The 18,698-nt window shown below is 45.3% G+C and overlaps 1 protein-coding gene across 2 annotated transcripts in view; it reads right to left on the reverse strand.

Annotated features, from left to right (window-relative positions):
• The window catches only part of notum1a (notum, palmitoleoyl-protein carboxylesterase a), a 78,679-nt gene that overhangs the window by 44,828 nt on the left and 15,153 nt on the right, over positions 1-18,698 (reverse strand). For both annotated transcript variants that reach the window (XM_072242471.1, XM_072242470.1), the window contains 3 exons: positions 17,031-17,091; positions 13,632-13,690; positions 6,610-6,712 (listed from right to left, as the gene is read on the reverse strand). In XM_072242471.1, coding sequence (XP_072098572.1) covers positions 6,610-6,712; positions 13,632-13,690; positions 17,031-17,091 — 223 coding nt within the window. The remainder of the gene's footprint in view (positions 1-6,609; positions 6,713-13,631; positions 13,691-17,030; positions 17,092-18,698) is intronic.

The following is an 18,698-nucleotide window of genomic DNA, read 5'->3' on the forward strand; positions in this document are numbered from 1 at the left end:
GGATGGCAGGGTGGAGATACGTCCCTACCAAAGGAGGGGTAAGGCATCCCTCCCTCCGCAAGCCTGCAGGTCACCCTTGGGCAAGGTGAAGCATCTGCTTAGACCCCGCCCCCACCCCCACCCCTTGATCAGGGTCATATCAATCACGGGATCAGGTAGTGGACGGCCGTATGAGTAGCCGGTGCATATCACAAGTCCTGGTTATGTGACCACTGACACCAGACAGTCAATCTCTGACCAGTATTGATAATGGCTGGGGTCACCAGTCTTGTAAAGATCCTGCCCAGAAGAAGGCAATGGCAAACCATTTCCGTAGAAAAATTTGCCAAGAACAATCAATCACGGTCATGGATATGTCACACCACACGATACTTAACGAACGAATGCTATGTCACCAAAGACTAACGATTTTTTACAGGTGAACGATGGAGAGCATTCTGACTGGTTACTTCACAGCCTGGTATGGTGGCACCAGTGTTGCTGAGGGTTGCAGTATCAACCAGCCCCATCACAGGCACAACCCTCCCCATCACCACCAGCATTTTCTAGAGGTGAAGCGTCAATGAGGCAGCATCCATCGTTAAGGATCCTCACCATCTGTGACATGCCCCTCTCCTCATTACTCCCATCAGGGAGGAGGTACAGGAGCCTGGAGACACACACTCAATGATTCAGGATCAGCTTCTTCCCCTCTGCCATCAGATTTCTGAACAGACACTGAACCCATCAACATGATCAATATTTCTCTTTTGCACCATTGATTTATTCATTTGTACTTTGTAGAGCAGCAAATTTCACGGCCCACGTCGGTGATAATAGACCTGATTGTGATTCTGACGTTGCAGTACATCGACTCGTATGCATCTGTGTCAGTAATCTACGCGAGGGTAATGGTTTCCATGCAAAGGAATCGGAATAAGAATCAAGTTTAATTTTGTGAAATTTGTCGTCTTTGTGGCAGCAGCACAATGCAATATATGATAAATGTAGAAATAAATAAATAAAAACAACAGTAAGGTATATATGTATATTAACTAGTTAAATTTAAAATAGTGCAAAAACAGAAATAATAAAAAAAGTGAGGTGGTGTTCGAGGGTTGAATGTCCATTTAGGAATTGGATAGCGGAGAGGAAGAAGCGGTTCCTGAATCACCTAGTGTGTGCCTCCTTCCTGATGGTAACAATGAACAGGGGGCGCGTTTGGGGTGATGGGGGTCCTTAATAATGGAGCCACCTTTCTGAGACGTTGCTCCTTGAAGATGTCTTGGATACTACGGAGGCTAGTACTAATTTTGCAACTTTCTGTAGCTTCTTTCAGTCCTGTGCAGTTGCACCCCGCCCCCATACCAGGCAGTGATGCAGCCTGTCTGCAGAAGTTTCCGAGGGTTTTCAGTGACAAACCAAATCTCCTGAAACTCCGAATGACAATCTGTATAGCCACTGTCTTGCCTTCTTTAGGAAGAAAGGATTCTGAGTTTAGCAAATGTGATAGAAGGACTAAAATATCTGTGACAGTGGTGATGTTGAACAACCAAACTCATTAATACAGTGATGGGGGTTGTAAGTGGCAGATCTCCACAGAAAAACAAATATTACTCTTTCTATTCTCCCCTTATTCTTATGCTTTCCCTGGCAGTTTAGCATTCAAGGTATATTTAGTTACTGGTCCTCAAATTTCCACACTCAAATTTCAGGTCCCGGTTCACGCCTATTTTAATCTGTGAAGTTTGTTTCCCAATTTTATACTTGGCCAGGCAGTCAGTAACTGATCTCACATAGCAATGAACATTCCAACTCTCCAAAGAATTACCATCTTACCGACCTGTATTCTGACCAATCACAGGCTGAGGAGTACACAACAAAATCACATCTTGAAATATAAGAAAATTATATAGAATATAACATGTGTTTCCTGTGTTTGGGCCATGAAACCTATGGACAATACCTCACTTTTTGCTGTTTTTGTTGCACTACTTTTTTAAAATATATATTTCAGAATTCAGAATTAGGTTTAATCGGGTTTAATATCGCCAGTATATGCCATTATTGTAACTTACTGTAATTCTTATGTTCTGCTCTGTACTTCTGCCCCAAAGCAAATTTCACAACATAGCCACTTTTTTGGGTACAGGCATGGAGCCCAGTGTGGTCTTCTGTTGCTCTACCCCTTCCACTTCAAGGTGCAACGCGTTGTGTGTTCAGAGATGCTCTTCTGCACACCACTGTTGTAACGTGTGGTTATTTGAGTTACTGTCATCTTCCTGTCAGCCTGAACCAGACTGGCCATCCTCCTCTGACCTCTCTCAGAACTGCCACTCACTGAATGTTGTTTTTTCCCCACACCGTTCTCTGTAAACTCTGAAGACTGTTGTGTGTGAAAATCCCCGGAGATCAGCAGTTTCTGAGATACTCAAACCACCCCATCTGGCACCAACAATCATTCCACGGTCAAAGTCACTTAGATCACATTCCTTCCCCATTCTGATGTTTGGTCGGAACAACAACCGAACCTCTTGACTGTGTCTGAATGCATTGAGTTGCTGCCACATGACTGGCTGATTATATAACAATCTGATGTACAAGTGTATCTAATAAAATATCCATTGAGTGGATGTCCGTGGTAATAAACCTAGTTCTGATTCTGACACTGAGCAAGACAGTTTGGGGCAATGTTCAAGACAAAGATTAGATTACTTTTATTTGTCACATGTACATTAAAACATTGAAACGTAGACTGATGTGCATCATTTGAGTCAGCGACCAACACAGTCTGAGGACGTGCTGGGGACAGCCTGCAAGTATTGCCGCTCTTCCCACGCCAACATACTAACCATGGTATGTCTTTGGAATATGAGAGGAAACCCACACTGTCATGGGGAGAATGTACAAACTCCTTGCAGACAGTGGCAAGAACTGAGCCCCTATCACTGGCGTTGTAAAGCATTGCACTAACTGCTGTGCCACCAAGCCGTCAGACACTGCATTATCTTTCCACTTTCTACAATTAAAAAAATACTGCAATTTGTTGTAGTCTGATGGCAGTGTCACACACAATTACATTCTTTAATTTCAATAGCTCCTTTAAGTTGTCTTCTGCTTCATTTTGTACATGTGCATCAAACCATAACGTGCTTGGCCATAGTGTACAAACATATTGAGGTTTTGAAACGCTCCCTTTTCCTCTGACGTAGCAGAGAACATAAAACAGCACAGCCCATGATGTTGTGCCGACCTTTTAACCTACTCTAAGATCAATCTACACCTTCCCTCCTACATAGCCCTCCATCTTCCTATCACCTATATGCTATCTAAGAGTCTCTGAAATGTCCGGAGTGTATCTGCCCCCTCCATCACCCCTGGCAGGGTGTTCCATGCACCCACCACTCTGTGTGTAAAATACTAACTACCTCTGACATCCCCCTACACTTTAAAATTATGCCTTCTTGTATTTGACCTTTTGGCCCTGGGAACAAGTCTCCGGCTGTCCACTCGATCTGTCTCCTGCCATCTTGTACAACTCCCCGAAGTCACTTCTCATTCTCCTCTTCTCCTCGCAGAAAACCTCTAGCTTGCCCAACCTATCCACGTAAGACATGCTCCCGAAGCGGGTCAGGACAAAGGTTGCATATTCCTCTCCACGGATGCTGCCTGACCTGCTGAGTTCCTCCGGCTTTGTGTGTGTGTGTGTGTGTGTGTGTGTGTGTGTGTGTGTGTGTGTGTGTGTGTGTGTGTGCGTGTGTGTGTTGTCAGAAATCAGCTGTGGAGCCCCGACGTCACGGCGTGTGGCCAGGAGCAATGAGTCAGTGTTTCTGCTGCACTTCCCGAACGCAGTTGGCTGAGCCAGCTCAATCCTGGTCGGCATTAGAGACCAGCTGGCAATCGGGACTCAGGCAGCAGACCATAAACATGCTCCAGGCCCAGAGAGTGAACGCAAGAGTACAGGACGTCAACTGTATTGCATGCGCAATTGGCTGGTTGAGTGGTGTCCCAACGGCAACCGTGCACCCAATGTCAGCTACACCAAGGAATTGACCGTGAACTTCAGAAAGGGGAAGTCAGAAGAGCGCATTCCAGTCCATATTGAGGGGTCAGCAGTGGAAAGAGTGAGCAGCTTCAAGCTCAGGGATGTCAGTAGATCTGTGCTGGGCCCAACACATTGATGCAATTATGAAGAGTTTACACCAGCGGCTATACTTCAATAGGAGATTGAGGTGATTTGGTCTGTTACCAAAGACCTGGCAGATTTCCACAGATGCACTGTAGAGAGCTTTCTAACTGGTTGTATCGCGCTCTGGTACAGAGACTCGAATACACAGGGTCAGAAAGAGGCTCCACAAGGTTGTAGACTCAGTTGGCCAAATCACGGGCCCAACCCTCCCAACCATCGATGACATCTTCAGAATGAGCATCATTTTGAGCACCCTCACCAACCAGGACACGCTCTCTTCTCATTACTACCAGCAGGGGCGAGGTTCAGGAGCCTGAAGACCCACCATCACCATTTCAGGAACAGCCTCTTCCCATCCGCCATCAGATTTCTGAACGGACAGTGAACCTCACTCTTCCCCTTTTCTACTATTTATCTATTTTTTGAGTATTTGCTTATTGTAAAATATAGTAAAGTTTTATGTCCTGCACTGGTCAACTGCCACAAAATAACAAACTTTATGGCACAGGTCAGTGACAATAAACCTGATTCTGATTCATAAACAAACAGTAAGGTATAGTGAAACCCTATCATAGTTAAAATACTTTTCTTGGGAAAGTTGCTTAAGAAATGACTTTTGCTGGACTAATGAGCAGAGTTCACACTCTTAAACATGCACCCTGAGCTTTGATCCCCTGTGTCCATTCTGTCTCAACTATTAAACACCAGATACGCAAATGAAACTGTGGGCAGTGCAGATGAGGCCGAAGCAGCCTTTGAGCTTTGATCTCTCAGTTCTTCCTGATCACAGGAAAGCTGTAACCCACCTCGTGGCTGGCGCGGTCACAGCACTAGAGTATTGCACGATGACCCCTGCGTGGTTCAAAGGTGCTGAGAGAACACATTTCAAATGCCAAGAAACAGGAGAAGGCTTGCAAGCTCTTATCTCTGAGCCAGAGAAGGAGAAACCAGTCGACTCCCCTGCTACTTAATTCCATCTGATTTCAACTTTGCGAGGCGCGCTGACCTTCTGGGTATTTTCAGCATTTTCTGCTCTGACGGGGGCAACTTGAAAGTTCCAAAAATGAAGTGAAAATGCCTCAACTGAAGGGCATTTTCAACAAAAGCTGTCCAAACTCAACAAATATTTCTGTAGAACTAACAGCTCTTACGTTTCACATATCCGGCATTCACACCTCACTTGCCCATAAGTTCAAATTTGATTCAACCTGTGCTGCTCATTCCTCCCCTGGACTCCTCAGAAAGTTAAACACAAAGCACTCAGCAGGTCAGACAACATCGGCGGACAGGAGTAGACAGCCAAGGCTTCAGGCTGAGACTCTTCGCCAGGCCTGGCCCAAAATGTTCCTTTCCTTATTCCTTTCTGTAGATGCTACCTGACCTGCTGAGTTCCTTCAGCATTTTGTGGGTGTTGCATCTGCAGAATCTTATGATATGATATTATTTATTTTTAAATTTATTTATTGAGATGCAGCGCAGCATAGACCCTCGAGCCACTCTGCCCAGCATTCCCCCAGTTTAATCCTAGCCTAATCACGGGACAATTCACTTACCAACCGGGACGTCTTTGGACTGTGGGAGGAAACTGTAGCGACTGGAGGAAACCGACACGGTCACGGGGAGAACATACAAAACTCCTTACAGGCAGCAGTGGGAATTGAACCCGTGTCGCTGGTATTGTAAAGCATTGTGATAACCACTGTGCTACCGTGCTGCCCACTTGTACTTGTAACAAGGTATGGTCATGAAACAGTGAAATGTGTTGTCTTTACATCAACGATCAACATGGTCCAAGATGTGCTAGGGATACGCATCCAATGCCAAACAGCATGCACCTAACCTACTATCCCTAACTTGTACATCTTTGGAAACCAAAGGAAACCCGCGTGGTCTCTGGGAGAACGTACAAACTCCTTACAAACAGCAGCAGGAATCGAACCTTGATCTTACAACTGGCTCTGTAAAGTGTTACACTAAATGCTACATACTTGTACATGTCACAAAGTAACAAAGTAACACTTGTGACAAAGTTCCACCCTTTCCCTAATTTGCTGAATGATTCTTCAGCATTTCGTGTCTAGGTTTGAGAATGAGGAACTCTAATTAGACTCTGAAACTTTAAAAAAAATCTAAATGCTTTCATTCTGAGGCAACAACTGCAAACAGTTTAGTCGATTTGAAGCAAAGATTAATTAATCCACACCATCGTTTGATTTTATCAAATTGCAGGTGAGAGAGAGTGGAATTTAATCTTTAAGGACCGTGGGCAGTATTTAAGATCCAGAATAAGATTTGATTGTAACCAGGATAATTTCCCCAGCAGGAGCTGGGCACTGTACTCTGCATGGAATTTGCTTTTATCTGTGAGAAACATTTGATCTTATCTCAGAAGGTGGTGAGGGCCTCAGCGCTGGGGCCCCACAAACTCAAAAAAAACGTACCTGGTGCCTGCCAACAGAAGGATCTTGGCATTTTCAAGGCCTTTCGTCAACAGCTCTTTGACAACCTCTTGTATTATCAGTGCTCCCATGAAAGCATAATCACCTTCAACAAAGAACAAGGAGAGAAATTTGAGAGAAGACAGAATGGTGCTTAGAAAAAAATCATTTCATTGTTTAGGATGGAGAAATGCAGCAAAGAGCAGACCCTTCGGCGCGTCGTGTCTATAGAGACCATCCATTTACACTTACTCGGCACTGAACCATCATATTCCAATTTCATTTCCATCAACTCTCGCCAGAAGCTATGCCTCACCCACATATTAGGTACAAGTTACAGCGGCCAATTTACCTACCAACCCTCGCGTTCTTGAAACATAGAACACAGAAGTTGTTGTGTATTTAATATTTCGGCAATAAGAAACAGGAGCAGAATTAGGTCATTTGGCCCATTGAGTCTGCTCTGCCATTCCATCGTGGCTGATTTATTATCACTCTCAATCCCATTCCCCTGCCTTCACCCTGTAACTTCTGGTGCCCTTCCTGATCAAAAACGTATCAATTTCCGCTTTAAGTGTATCTAGTGACAGTCGTCCAAGGCAACAAATGTCACAGATTCCCCACCCTCTGGCAGAAACAATTCCTCCTCCAAGATATCTGAGTAATATTGTAAATATATTGTTTGTTAAGCGTTCTTTGTTGTTTACATAATTCATTACGGATTACATGTAAAAGTACGTGAATGGCATACGTCATCATGCCACTACGTCATGTGAGCACGCTTCGCTAAAGTAAAAACAAAAGTAGACTCGAGCCATCCCCGGCTCTACCGTGTTTTTCCTTTGACTAATCTCTGGAGTTACAAAACAGAACAGAACAGTATAATACAGGACAGGCCATTCAGCCCGCAATGTTGTACCAATGTTGATGCCAGCTTATACTAAATGTACTCTTCTTGTACATCATCCATATGTCTCCATTGCCCTCACATATGCGTCTATCTAAAAGCTTCTTAAACCCCACTAAATTGTCTGCTTCCACTACTATCCCGGGTAAAACCTTACCGATCTCTTTGTAAAGAACTTACCCCTCACATTGCCTTAAACTTCCCCTCGCTAACTTTAAAAGTATATCTTCTAGTATTCTAGCATATCTTCTGAGAGGGGTAAGTGTAAAGGAGTTGGGGACTTGCTGTTCTGGTTAACAACGGATGGTGCAATCCTGGTCATATTACGATCGAGGAACGTGTTTGTAGACCAGATATTGAACTTTTTGCTTTTGGATTCCGGCCATATTCCACCGAGATACAACACTGGGTGTCACGGGAGGTTGTTCCTGCCTGTGGCCATCGAACTTTGCAGCTCCTCCCGTGGAGGGTCAGACACCCTGAGCCAATAGGCTGGTCCTGGACTTATTTCCATCTGGCATAGTTTGCATATTGTTGTTTGATTGTTTGTGGTTTTTGTATCGCTATATTTATGCTCCATTCTAGGTTGGTGCGGCTGTAACGAAACCCAATTTCCCTCGGGATCAATAAAGTATATCTATCTATTTATTTAACCTTTCTATCCTTAAAAGATCCTGGCTACCCAGCCTACTTGGGCCTCTGATCATTTTAAACCTGATGGGAAACCCACGTGGTCACAAGGAGAGCATGCAAATTTCTCAAAGGCAGCACTGGAGGTCAGGATTGCTATATTTATACCCTATTCTTGGTTGGGGCAACTGGAACAAAAAAATTTCCCTTGGGATCAATAAAGTATGACTATGACTATGACTAGGATCAAGCACGGGTCCCTGGCACAGTGTTGCCACTGCTCTATCAGCCGGCCACCCCGGGAACCGTCGCCTAATGCTGGGCCTGTAGGTCCACTGGGAAAGTCAAAGGCCCAGTATCTGCAGGCCCACGGGTCTGCCGGAGGCCCCGAGCTGGGGTTAGTGGACCCTGTGCGGGGGAGGTTGTCTTCCCCTGTCCTTTCCAGCTTGAGGAAGGGTCTCGGTGCGAAACATTGACTGCTTATTCATTTTCATGGACGCTGCCTGTCCTGCTGTGTTCCTCCAGCATTGTGTGTGTACTGCACTGGATTTCCAGCATCTGCAGAATCTTATGATATGATATTAATTACTTTTAAATTTATTTACTGAATGTTACCTCTTTTTGTTGTCGTTGCTTGTATGAACTGCGAACATGATGTTGACACTTCTGGGGGCAGCCCACAATGCGTGGCAGTGCTTGGGGGCTGCTCCCAGAACATCGCCAGGCTGTGTTAGCCTGTTCATCCAAATGACATATTTCACTCTACCTTTCGATGTTCGGGCGACAGGTAAATGAAACTGAGTTTGAACCAAATGTCGAAGTGGGGATTGCTACAGAGAAGGATCTGTGCCACGTGTGTCAAGAGCCAGGTGCAATGCTCACATGCACGGGAAATTCTGATAAGCACCAAGGGGTAGAAAACAGGACAGGAATCGTTGACTACATGTACACAACACCCTCTGGAACACAGGACTGGTGACTTGCTGCAGCTAATTATACAGTTGAAAGGTTCTGGTGGAAGAAAGGAGAAAAGACTATTTACAACTGTTAGTGCGAGAGTGGGAAGAGAGGTTAGGCGTTGGTCACTGAGTCATTACTTTGCCACAGGGAGTTGTTCAGACAGAGGCTTCTTAAAGGATTGCACACTCAGTGGCCACTTCATTAGTTACATCCTGAACCTAACTGAGTCACAGAGTCACAGAACACCACGAGCACAGAAACCAGAGTCTTCGGCCCATCTGGTCCGTGCCAAACTACTAATCTGCCTCATCCCACAGACCTGCACCCGGACTGTAGCCCTCCGTACCCAGCTCATCCACATTTCTCCTAAATGTTGAAATCAAACCCATACCCACCAGTTCTGCTGGCAGCCCGTTCCACACTCTTACCACCCTCTGAGTGAGAAAGTTCCCCCTCATGTTCCCCTTAAACATTTCACCTTTCACCCTTAACCCATGACCTCTAATTCCAGTCTCACTCAAATTCAGTGGAAAGAGCTTGCTTGCATTTACACTTTCTACACCCCTCATAATTCTGTATACCTCTATTAAATCTCTCCTCATTCTGTGCTCTAGGGAATAAAGCCCTAACCTACTGAATTTTTCCCTGTAACTCAGGTTCTCGACATCTGAGCTACATCCTTGTAAGTTTTCTCTGTACTCGTTCAATCTTATCTACATCTTTCTTGTAAGTAGGTGCACACAATACACCAAATTAGGCCTCAGCAACGTCTTATACAAATTCAACATAACATCCCATCTCCTGTACTTTTGATTTATGAATGAAAGCCAATTTGCCAACAGCCTTCTTTACAGCCCTATCCACCTGTGAGGTCAAGTTCAACGAGTTATAGATCTGTGCTCCTCGGTGCATAACCTTCGTTGGTCCTTCTGACATGCAAAACCTGGCACTTGTCTACATTAGATTCCATCTGCCATTTCTCAGCCTGTTTTTCCAGCTGATGCAGATCCCACTGAAAGCAATGGTAGCCTTTTCACTTTCTACTACGCCCCCAGTTTTGGTGTCATCCGCAAATTTGCTGATCCAGTTCACCACATTATCATCCAGATCATTGATACAGACGACAAACAACAACAGACTCAGCACTGATCCCTGCAGCACACCTCCAGTTGCAGGCCTCAAGTCAGAGGGGCAACCACCTAGAACTGCTCTCTGGCTTCTCCTGTGAAGTCCATGTCTAATCCAATTCACTACCTCATCTTGAATGCCGAGCAACTGAATCTACTTAGCCAGCTTCCCTTGCAGGGCCTTGTCAAACCCCTTACTGAAGTCCATATCGACAACATCCACTGCCTTGCTTTCATCAGCTTTCCTGGTAACTTGCTCAAAAATCTCTGATTGGTTAGACAAGGTCTACTACACTCAAGGCAACCTGAGTCCTGACGAAGGGTCTCGGCCCGAAACGTGGACTGTACCTCTTCCTAGAGATGCTGCCTGGCCTGCTGCATTCACCAGCAACTTTTATGTGTGTTGCTTGAAATTCCAGCATCTGCAGATTTCCTTGTGTTGACTATCCCTAATCAGTTCCTGTCTATCCAAATATTCATTTATTTGGTCCCACAGAATACTTCCCGATAACTTACCCACTGCTGATGTCAGGCTCACTGGTCTATAGGCTCCTCTTACACAACGGAACAGTAGCAATCCTCCAATCCATTGGCACCTCGCCCATAGTTAAGGATGTTTTAAATATCGTCACTGGGGCCCCTACAATTTCTGCACGGGCCTCCCACAGTGTCCCAAGAAACACCCTGGCAGGCGCTGGGGATTTATCCACCCTAATTTGCCTCAAGAGAGCAAACAACTCCTCTTTTAGATACAGTCCAGAACCTCACTGCTGCTTTGCCTCACTTCTATAGACTTGGAGTCCATCTCCTGAGTAAGTACAGATGCAAAAAATCCATTTAAGATCTCCCCAAATCTTTCGGCTAGATGACCACATTGATCTTCCAGAGAACCAATTTTGTCCCTTGCTGTTCCTTTGCTCTTAATATACGTGTAAAAGCCCATAGGATTCTCCTTCACCTTGTCTGCTAGGTCAACCTCATTCCTTCTTCTAGCCCTCCTCACTTCCTTTTTAAGTGTTCTCTTGCATTTCTTATACTTCTCAAATACCTCATCTGCTCCTTCCTGCCTAAACCTGCTTTGCACCACCTTCTTTTTGAGAGCCTCAGTATCTCTCAAAAACCAAGGTTCCCAAACCCTGTTATTCTAGCCTTTCATTCTGACAGAAACATACAAACTCAGTACTCTCAAAAGTTCATATTTGAAGGCCTCCCACTTACCAAGTGCACCTTTGCCAGAAAATCACCTGATCCAATCCACACTTGCCAGATCCTTTCTGATACCATCAAAAGTGGCGTTTCTCCAATTTAGAATCTCGAAAAGAGAACCAGACCTAACCTCATCCATAATTATCTTGAAAATAATGACACCTGATCACTAGATGGGAAGTGTTCCCCTTCACAAACTTGCCCTGTCTCATTCCCTACTAGCAAATCAAGTATCGCACACTCTCTCGTTGGAACATCGACCTACTTCTACATACTGATTAACAAGCTGTCCCTGAACATATTTGACAAACTCTTTCCAATCTTGTCCTTTTACAGTCTGGGAGTCACAGTGAATATGTTGCAAGTTAAAATCACCAGCTATCACAACCTTCTGTTTCTTGCTACAGCCTATGAACTCGGCTCCTTTAAATTCCATGGACTGTTGGGTGGTCTATAATATAATCCCATTAACATTATCATCCTCTTCTCCTTCCTCAATTCCACCCATATAGCCTCAGTAGACAAGATCTCAAGTCTGTCCTGTCTGAGCCCTGCTGGGACATTTTCCCTGACAACGGAACCCTGCAGCATTGAGCTGCCAGTCCTGCCTCACCCGCAACAAGTCTCACCAGTAGCTACAGTGTCAAAATTCCATGTGCTGATCCAGCATACCCTAATCTCATCTGCCATTCCTCCAATACTCCCTGCCCTGAAATCTACACAACGTTAGCCCCACCATGCTCGACCTTATGAGTCCTGACTTTTTTATGTAGGCTGAGCAACGTCTTTCCCCAAAACCACTTCACTATCTGCTCCTGCGCCCACGCTGAGCTGCTCGATTTCATCAACTTTGCCTCCAACTTCCACCCTGCCCTCAAATTTACCTGATCTATTTCCGACACCTCTCCTCCCCTTTCTCGATCTCTCTGCCTCTAACTCTGGAGACAGTTTTTTTCCACCGATATCTTTTATAAACCCACTGATTCTTGCAGCTACCTGGACTATACCTCTTCCCACCCTGTCACTTGTAAAGATGCCACCCCCTTTCTCTCAATTCCTCTGTCTCCACTGCAATATGCTCTCAGGATGAGGTTTTTCATTCCAGAACTAATGAGATGTCCTCCTTCTTCGAAGAAAGGAGCCTTCCTTCCTCCACCATCGACGCTGCCTCTCCTGCATCTTTTCCATTTCACGCACGTCTGCCCTTGCCCCATCCACCCACCGCCCCACCAGTTGGCATGAACACTGATTTCTCGAGCTTCCAGTACTGCCCCACTCCCACAACATTCCTCATTCCCACTTTCCTCTCTCACCTTCTCTCCTTTCTGCCTATCACCTCCCCCTGGTGCTCCTCCCATCTCTCCCACTGCCTTCTGTCCTCTCCTATCAGATTCCCCCTTCTCCAGCCCTTTATCTCTTTCACCAATCGACTTCCCAGCTCTTCACTTCACCCCTCCCCTTCTCCCAGTTTCACCTCTCATCCACTACCTCGTACCTCTTCCTCCCTTTGCCCACCTCCTTACTCTGACTTCTCGTCCCTCATTTCCAGTCTCGGCCCAAAGCGTCGACCGTTTGCTCTTTTCCATGGATGCTGTCTGGCCTGCTAAGCTCCTCCCACATTTTGTTTGTACCCCTATCTGGCTCCCATCCATCCACAACTCTAGTTTAACCCCCCGCCCCCCGTGCAGCACTAGCAAACCTTTCCGTTAGGATACTAGTACACCTCCAGTTCAGATGCAAACCGCCCCTTCTGTACGGGCCCCACCTTCCCTGGAAGGCAGCCCCATGATCCAAACATCTTACGCCCTCCCTCCTGCACCAACTCCTTAGCCACGTGTTGAACCGTATGATCTTCCTCTTTCTAGCCTCACTCGCGCGTGAGGCTAGTAATCCTCCCACTCCGTTGTCGTTCTTGCTCCGCGCAAACGTCACCACAAACCTTGACCCTACACATGCTGCCACAAGCTGAACAGCGATCAAGGGTTGAAACCCTAACTACAGAGCCCTCTGCGTAAATGCAAGACCCTCGCCTTTCCTGGGGGTGATCAGCTGACTGAACTCAGATCAGACACCGACCCTCCGAGGTCCTGCAACACAACACCATTCCTGACAGTGTGTTAACCCAATAAGTCATTTGATCATCGCCGATTACGCCATTCAAAGATGAGTTCTGCTTAAAACAGAGAAGAGCTTACCTTTCTCAGACTTCTGGGACGCTCCACTCCAGACGTCACTTGAACAGTAAGGAATGAAGCTGAAATGGAAAACAGAAACCCAATTCACAGACATGCTCAACACAATCAAGTGGAAATGGTCCGCCAAGTCAATATAGGGGATTACAAGTTGCTTACGGGTGGAACATACCCTCATGCCTCTGCTGTTTATATTCACGGTTGCATCACGGCTGGAATGGGAAAACCAATGCCCAAGAATGGGAAAAATTGCAAAAAGTAGCGGATACAGCCCAGGCCATCTCAGGAAAAGCCCTCGCCACCACTGAGCACATCTACAAGGCGCGTTGCCACAAGAAAGCAGTGTCCATCAGTAAGGACTACCACCATCCAGGACATGCCATCTTCTCACCGCTACCATGGGAAGGAGGTTCAGAAACCTCAGGTCCTACACCACCAGGTTGAGGAACAGTTGTCAAAATCCATCAGACTCCTGAACCAGTATCAACCAGTATAACCAGCGTCTCCTCAACCACTGATCAACTCTGAACTGATTCCACAGACCGTGGTCTCTCTTTCAAGGACCTTACAACTTCTGTTCTCTGCATTATTTATTGGTACGATGTCTGTTCAGTTTATTTTTCAATCTTTAATTGTGTATAGTATTTTATTGATTCCATTGTATTTCATTGCTTTAATGTGAAAACCTGCAAGAAAATCAGTTCTAGGGTACGTGGTGGCATAAATGAACTCTGATAATAAATTTACCTTGAATTTTGAACTTTATTGATCCATTAGCTAAATCACTCATGATGGCATCGCGGTTCATGGGATTTTGCTGTGCGCAATTCTGCACTTCTAATTCTGAAGTTGCAGCAGTGACTGAACTTCACAAGAGCTCCGCTGACTGTGAAATGCTCTGGGATGGCCCCGGGGCGAGGAAAGGTATAAACAGAAGTCTTTCCTTCTGTAATAACCCAGGGAGCCTGTCTCAGATTTCAGCTGTGGTTACGACGAGCCAATAAAAAACAGACCTCGGGCACTTCAGCAGAGGTCGGGAATAAAAGCCCAGTGGGACCTTCACCCTGGTAATCGCGTTCTTAAGCCTCTCCAAGTCACCAAAGCAAGAGTGAGCGAGGTCAAGGAGCCTGTCAAGGAGCCTCCTGCCCCACACACGCTAAGTGGTGAAGACAGAGGCTGAAAAATTACTTTGAAATCAGAGAAACTGACGCGTTTATAGTTCCCAGCATCTGCCTGCTCTATTTATACACTCCGTGTGGCTTCCAACAGCAGTTGGAATCACTTCAGCTCCTGTGCTTGGTGTCCGCTCTACCTTCCTACAGATGACCCTGTCACATCACCACAAGCAAAAACACAAGCTGGAAAATACTCCGAGTATCAAACAGCCTCTGTGGTGAGTTCGGAATTCAACTTGATAAACTGGGATGCATTTACACCCACACGTCCTGCCTGAGGATTGTAAGACATTGTAAAGTGTCTCATAGGTACACGTGTACTTGTACCTATGACAACAATCTCTACTTTGACTTCCAGCATTATTTCAAATTTATTGAAGAAGAAAGCCCTTAACTCCTAGTGGAGTCATCAGGTCGCCGCCATGACGGCGTTTTTTTTTAGCAGGCTTTCTTATTTTTACCAGGCCGAGTTGCTAGCTCGACACTCAACCCAGCACGGATGGAAAGCGTGCAAGGAAGCCGGCTGGATTCGAACTCGGGAGCCTTCGCTCTGAAGTCCGGCGCTGATGCCACTGCGCCACCAGCTGACTATTTCAAATTTATAGCACCCAGTATTTTATTTACTTTGAAATACAATTATTATGACATTCTCTGGCCATGTTGTAACTTATTCCCATTGTAAGAAGTCAAATGTTAGGCCTCAATGTGAATGCAAGCAAATTTATAGAGAGCCCAGGCAAGAGTTGTATTAACATTTCTTATTGATACAACTGCTGTTGGGTTTGTTTCTGTAGCTCAGTTCAATTTAATAGAATCTTTATTAGGCATTTTTCTTAATTCTTACCCATTCCCTCAACTGGTCTCATCCTATCCGATATTCTACCCAGGAATGAAAGGGTTAATGTACAGTACTGTGAAGAAGTCTTAGGCACATATACAGTATAAAGCTAGGGAGCCTAAGACTTTTGCACAGTACTGTATTTGTTAACGTGGAGCGGAGAGTGAGTTTGCAAATTTGACAGGAGCAAAGGATGTTGGGAATGATGAGGGTGGAGCATCGAGGGAGGGGTGTCGGACATGAGCCAGAGAATTAGCGGCAGGGATAGGGGGCGGGTGGGGGGCGGTGCAGACACACCCAGCCCTAATAAGACACCGGCCAAGGACATTTGATTCCAAACAACTGGTTTCTTGATCATTACAGAATGTCTCTCTGGTGCTTCCCGCTCCCTCCCCTCTCCCCAACCATGATTCCCCTCTCCCTGCCCTCTTCCCACTTTCAATCAATAGAGACCCATTATCAGAATCAGGCTTATCATCACTCATATAACCATATAGCCATATAACAATTACAGCACGGAAACAGGCCATCTCGGCCCTTCTAGTCCGTGCTGAACTTCATGTTGAGCGTGCTGGGGCTTTTCTCTTTGGATAAAAGGAAGGTGAGAGGAGACTTGATAAAGGAATACAAGATGATAAGACGCATAGATCTAACAGATAGGCAGAGTCCTTATCCCAGGCCAGGAACGGCTAATATGAAAGGGCATAATTTTATGGTGATAAGAATAGGGTGGAAATCAGAGGTAGAGCATGGAACATATTGCCAGGAGTGGTGGTAAAGGCATACGTGTCATGAAATTTGTTTTTGGGCAATACATGAAGTTACTGCAGTACTCTAGCTATATACATGTGCCTAAGATCTTAGCACAGCACTGTACCTAAAATTAACTTTTATTTATTTTACTTTCTAGAGTTAGAACAGGGTAACTCGATCTTCCTGCCCAATGAACCCGCACCACCCAGGTGACCAACTGACCCACCAACCTACACATCTTTGGAACGTGGGAGGAAACCAAAGAACCCAGATGAATCCCACGTGATCATGGGGAGAACGTACAAACTCCTTACAGGCAGTGGTGGGAATTGAGCTCAAGTTGCTAGATCTGTAATAGCATTACGCTAACTGCTACGATAATGTACCGCCCCGAATTTATATTCTCTCTTTCCCTGTTCTGATGAAGGATCCCCCAATGCCAAGTGCACTATCTGTTTCTCTTTCCACAGATGCTGCCTGACTTGCTGAGAGCTTCTAGCACTTTTAATTTCATTTCAGCTTCCCAACGTCTGCAGGATTTTGTTTTTTATTCGCAGCGCCTTTATATTACTATGTACATGGTGCCAACCTTCCTTTTCTACTGCATTCCCATATAATAGAGTTGACAAAACTTACACTATGTTAGCATTCCACCAGTAAGGGTTCTCCTCGGGCTGTGCAGATAACATTCCAGTTCCTATTAAAAGAAAATCCCAAGAGGTCATGTCCATGTCTCTGACTTTGCCAATATAACACACTTCGTTGGGAGTCAGTATTACAAATCATCACAAACATTACAAAGCTATAATGCATTTTGGGTGAGTTGGGATGAATTCAGCAGGTCAGGTAGCATCTATGGAGGGGAATAAACAGTTGACATTTCAGGCAGACATGCTCCATTAGGACTGGAATAAACCATAGGACCATCAGATATGCGAGCGGAGTTAGGCCATTCAGCCCATTGAGTCTGTTCCACCACTCAATCATGGCTGATTTATTATCCTTCTCAACCTCACTCTCCTCTGCCTTCATCTTTTGGTGCCCTTACCAAACAAGAATCTCCACTTTAAACATATCCAACCTCCACAGCCGGCTTCTTCCTCCCTCCTCTACAGTCCCGATGAAGGCTCTCGGCCCGAAAGGTCACCTGTTTATCCCTCTCCACAGAAGCTGCCTGACTTGCCGGATTCCTCCAGCATTTTTCCTCCAGCATCTGCTGCCGAAGATTTCCAGTGTCTACAGAACCTCTTGTCTTTATGCACAGTGCATGAGGAATTTCCAATCACTAATCAAAGCAATTGGAAAATCAGGCCGGGAATCTGAGCATTCTCATCTTGGGATATAATGTGTTGAATGCTGAGTTTAAATTACAAGTCATGACACCCACGCAGAGGCCATTTTCTGCCTGAGTTATTTGTTGTAACAGATCATATAGTGTATAACAAATTACTTACGCAAACCTGTATTAAATCATGCAACTCTTACATTACAACTGATGTTCGGATGACAACAGTAAACACAGAACACAGAACATAAAAATCTACAGCACGTTACAGGTCCCTTGTCCCACAATGTTGTGCCGACCATGTAGAAACTGCCCAGAATTTCCCTAGCGCATAGCCCCCTATCTTTCTAAGCTCCATGTACCTATCTCAGAGGCTCTTAAAAGACCCTATTGTATCCACTTCCACCACCGCTACCAGCAGTGCACTCCACACACCCACCAGACTATGTGAAAAACTTACCCCTGACATCCCCTCAGTACCTAGTTCCAAGCACCTTAAAACTATGTCCCCTCGTGTTAGCCATTTAAGCCTGGGAAAAAGCCTCTGGCTATCCACACGATCAATCCCTCTCATCATCTTATACACCTCTATCAGGTACTATCTATCTTATAATCCTTATTGATCTTGGAGCTACACAGACAGGGAACGCATGAGAGAAGAGAATAGGAAAGCAAGAGATCTTATCGACATAAATAAAATGAGAAGGGACCCTGGTTACACGTTATGTCTGATTTTGTATGATTCTCAATGAGTTGTGTTATGACTGCATTGACAGCTTGTTAAGGAACCAAATCAAAATCAGAATCAGGTTTATTATCACCAACATATGTCGTGGAGTTTGCTATTTTGTGGCAGCAGTACTGTACAATGCATGAAAAATTACTGTAAGTTATGGAAATAACTCGGAAAAGGTGCAGCTCATGCAGCTAAATGTTGGGTTGGGTTGTTCTCTGATCTTGGCCATTTACTTGCAAACGTCTCCTCACATCGTGACAAAACATTTGCAAAGCCAAGTTAA

The sequence above is a fragment of the Mobula birostris genome, chromosome 24 (genome assembly GCF_030028105.1).
Source record: "Mobula birostris isolate sMobBir1 chromosome 24, sMobBir1.hap1, whole genome shotgun sequence".
Lineage (NCBI taxonomy): Eukaryota > Metazoa > Chordata > Chondrichthyes > Myliobatiformes > Myliobatidae > Mobula > Mobula birostris.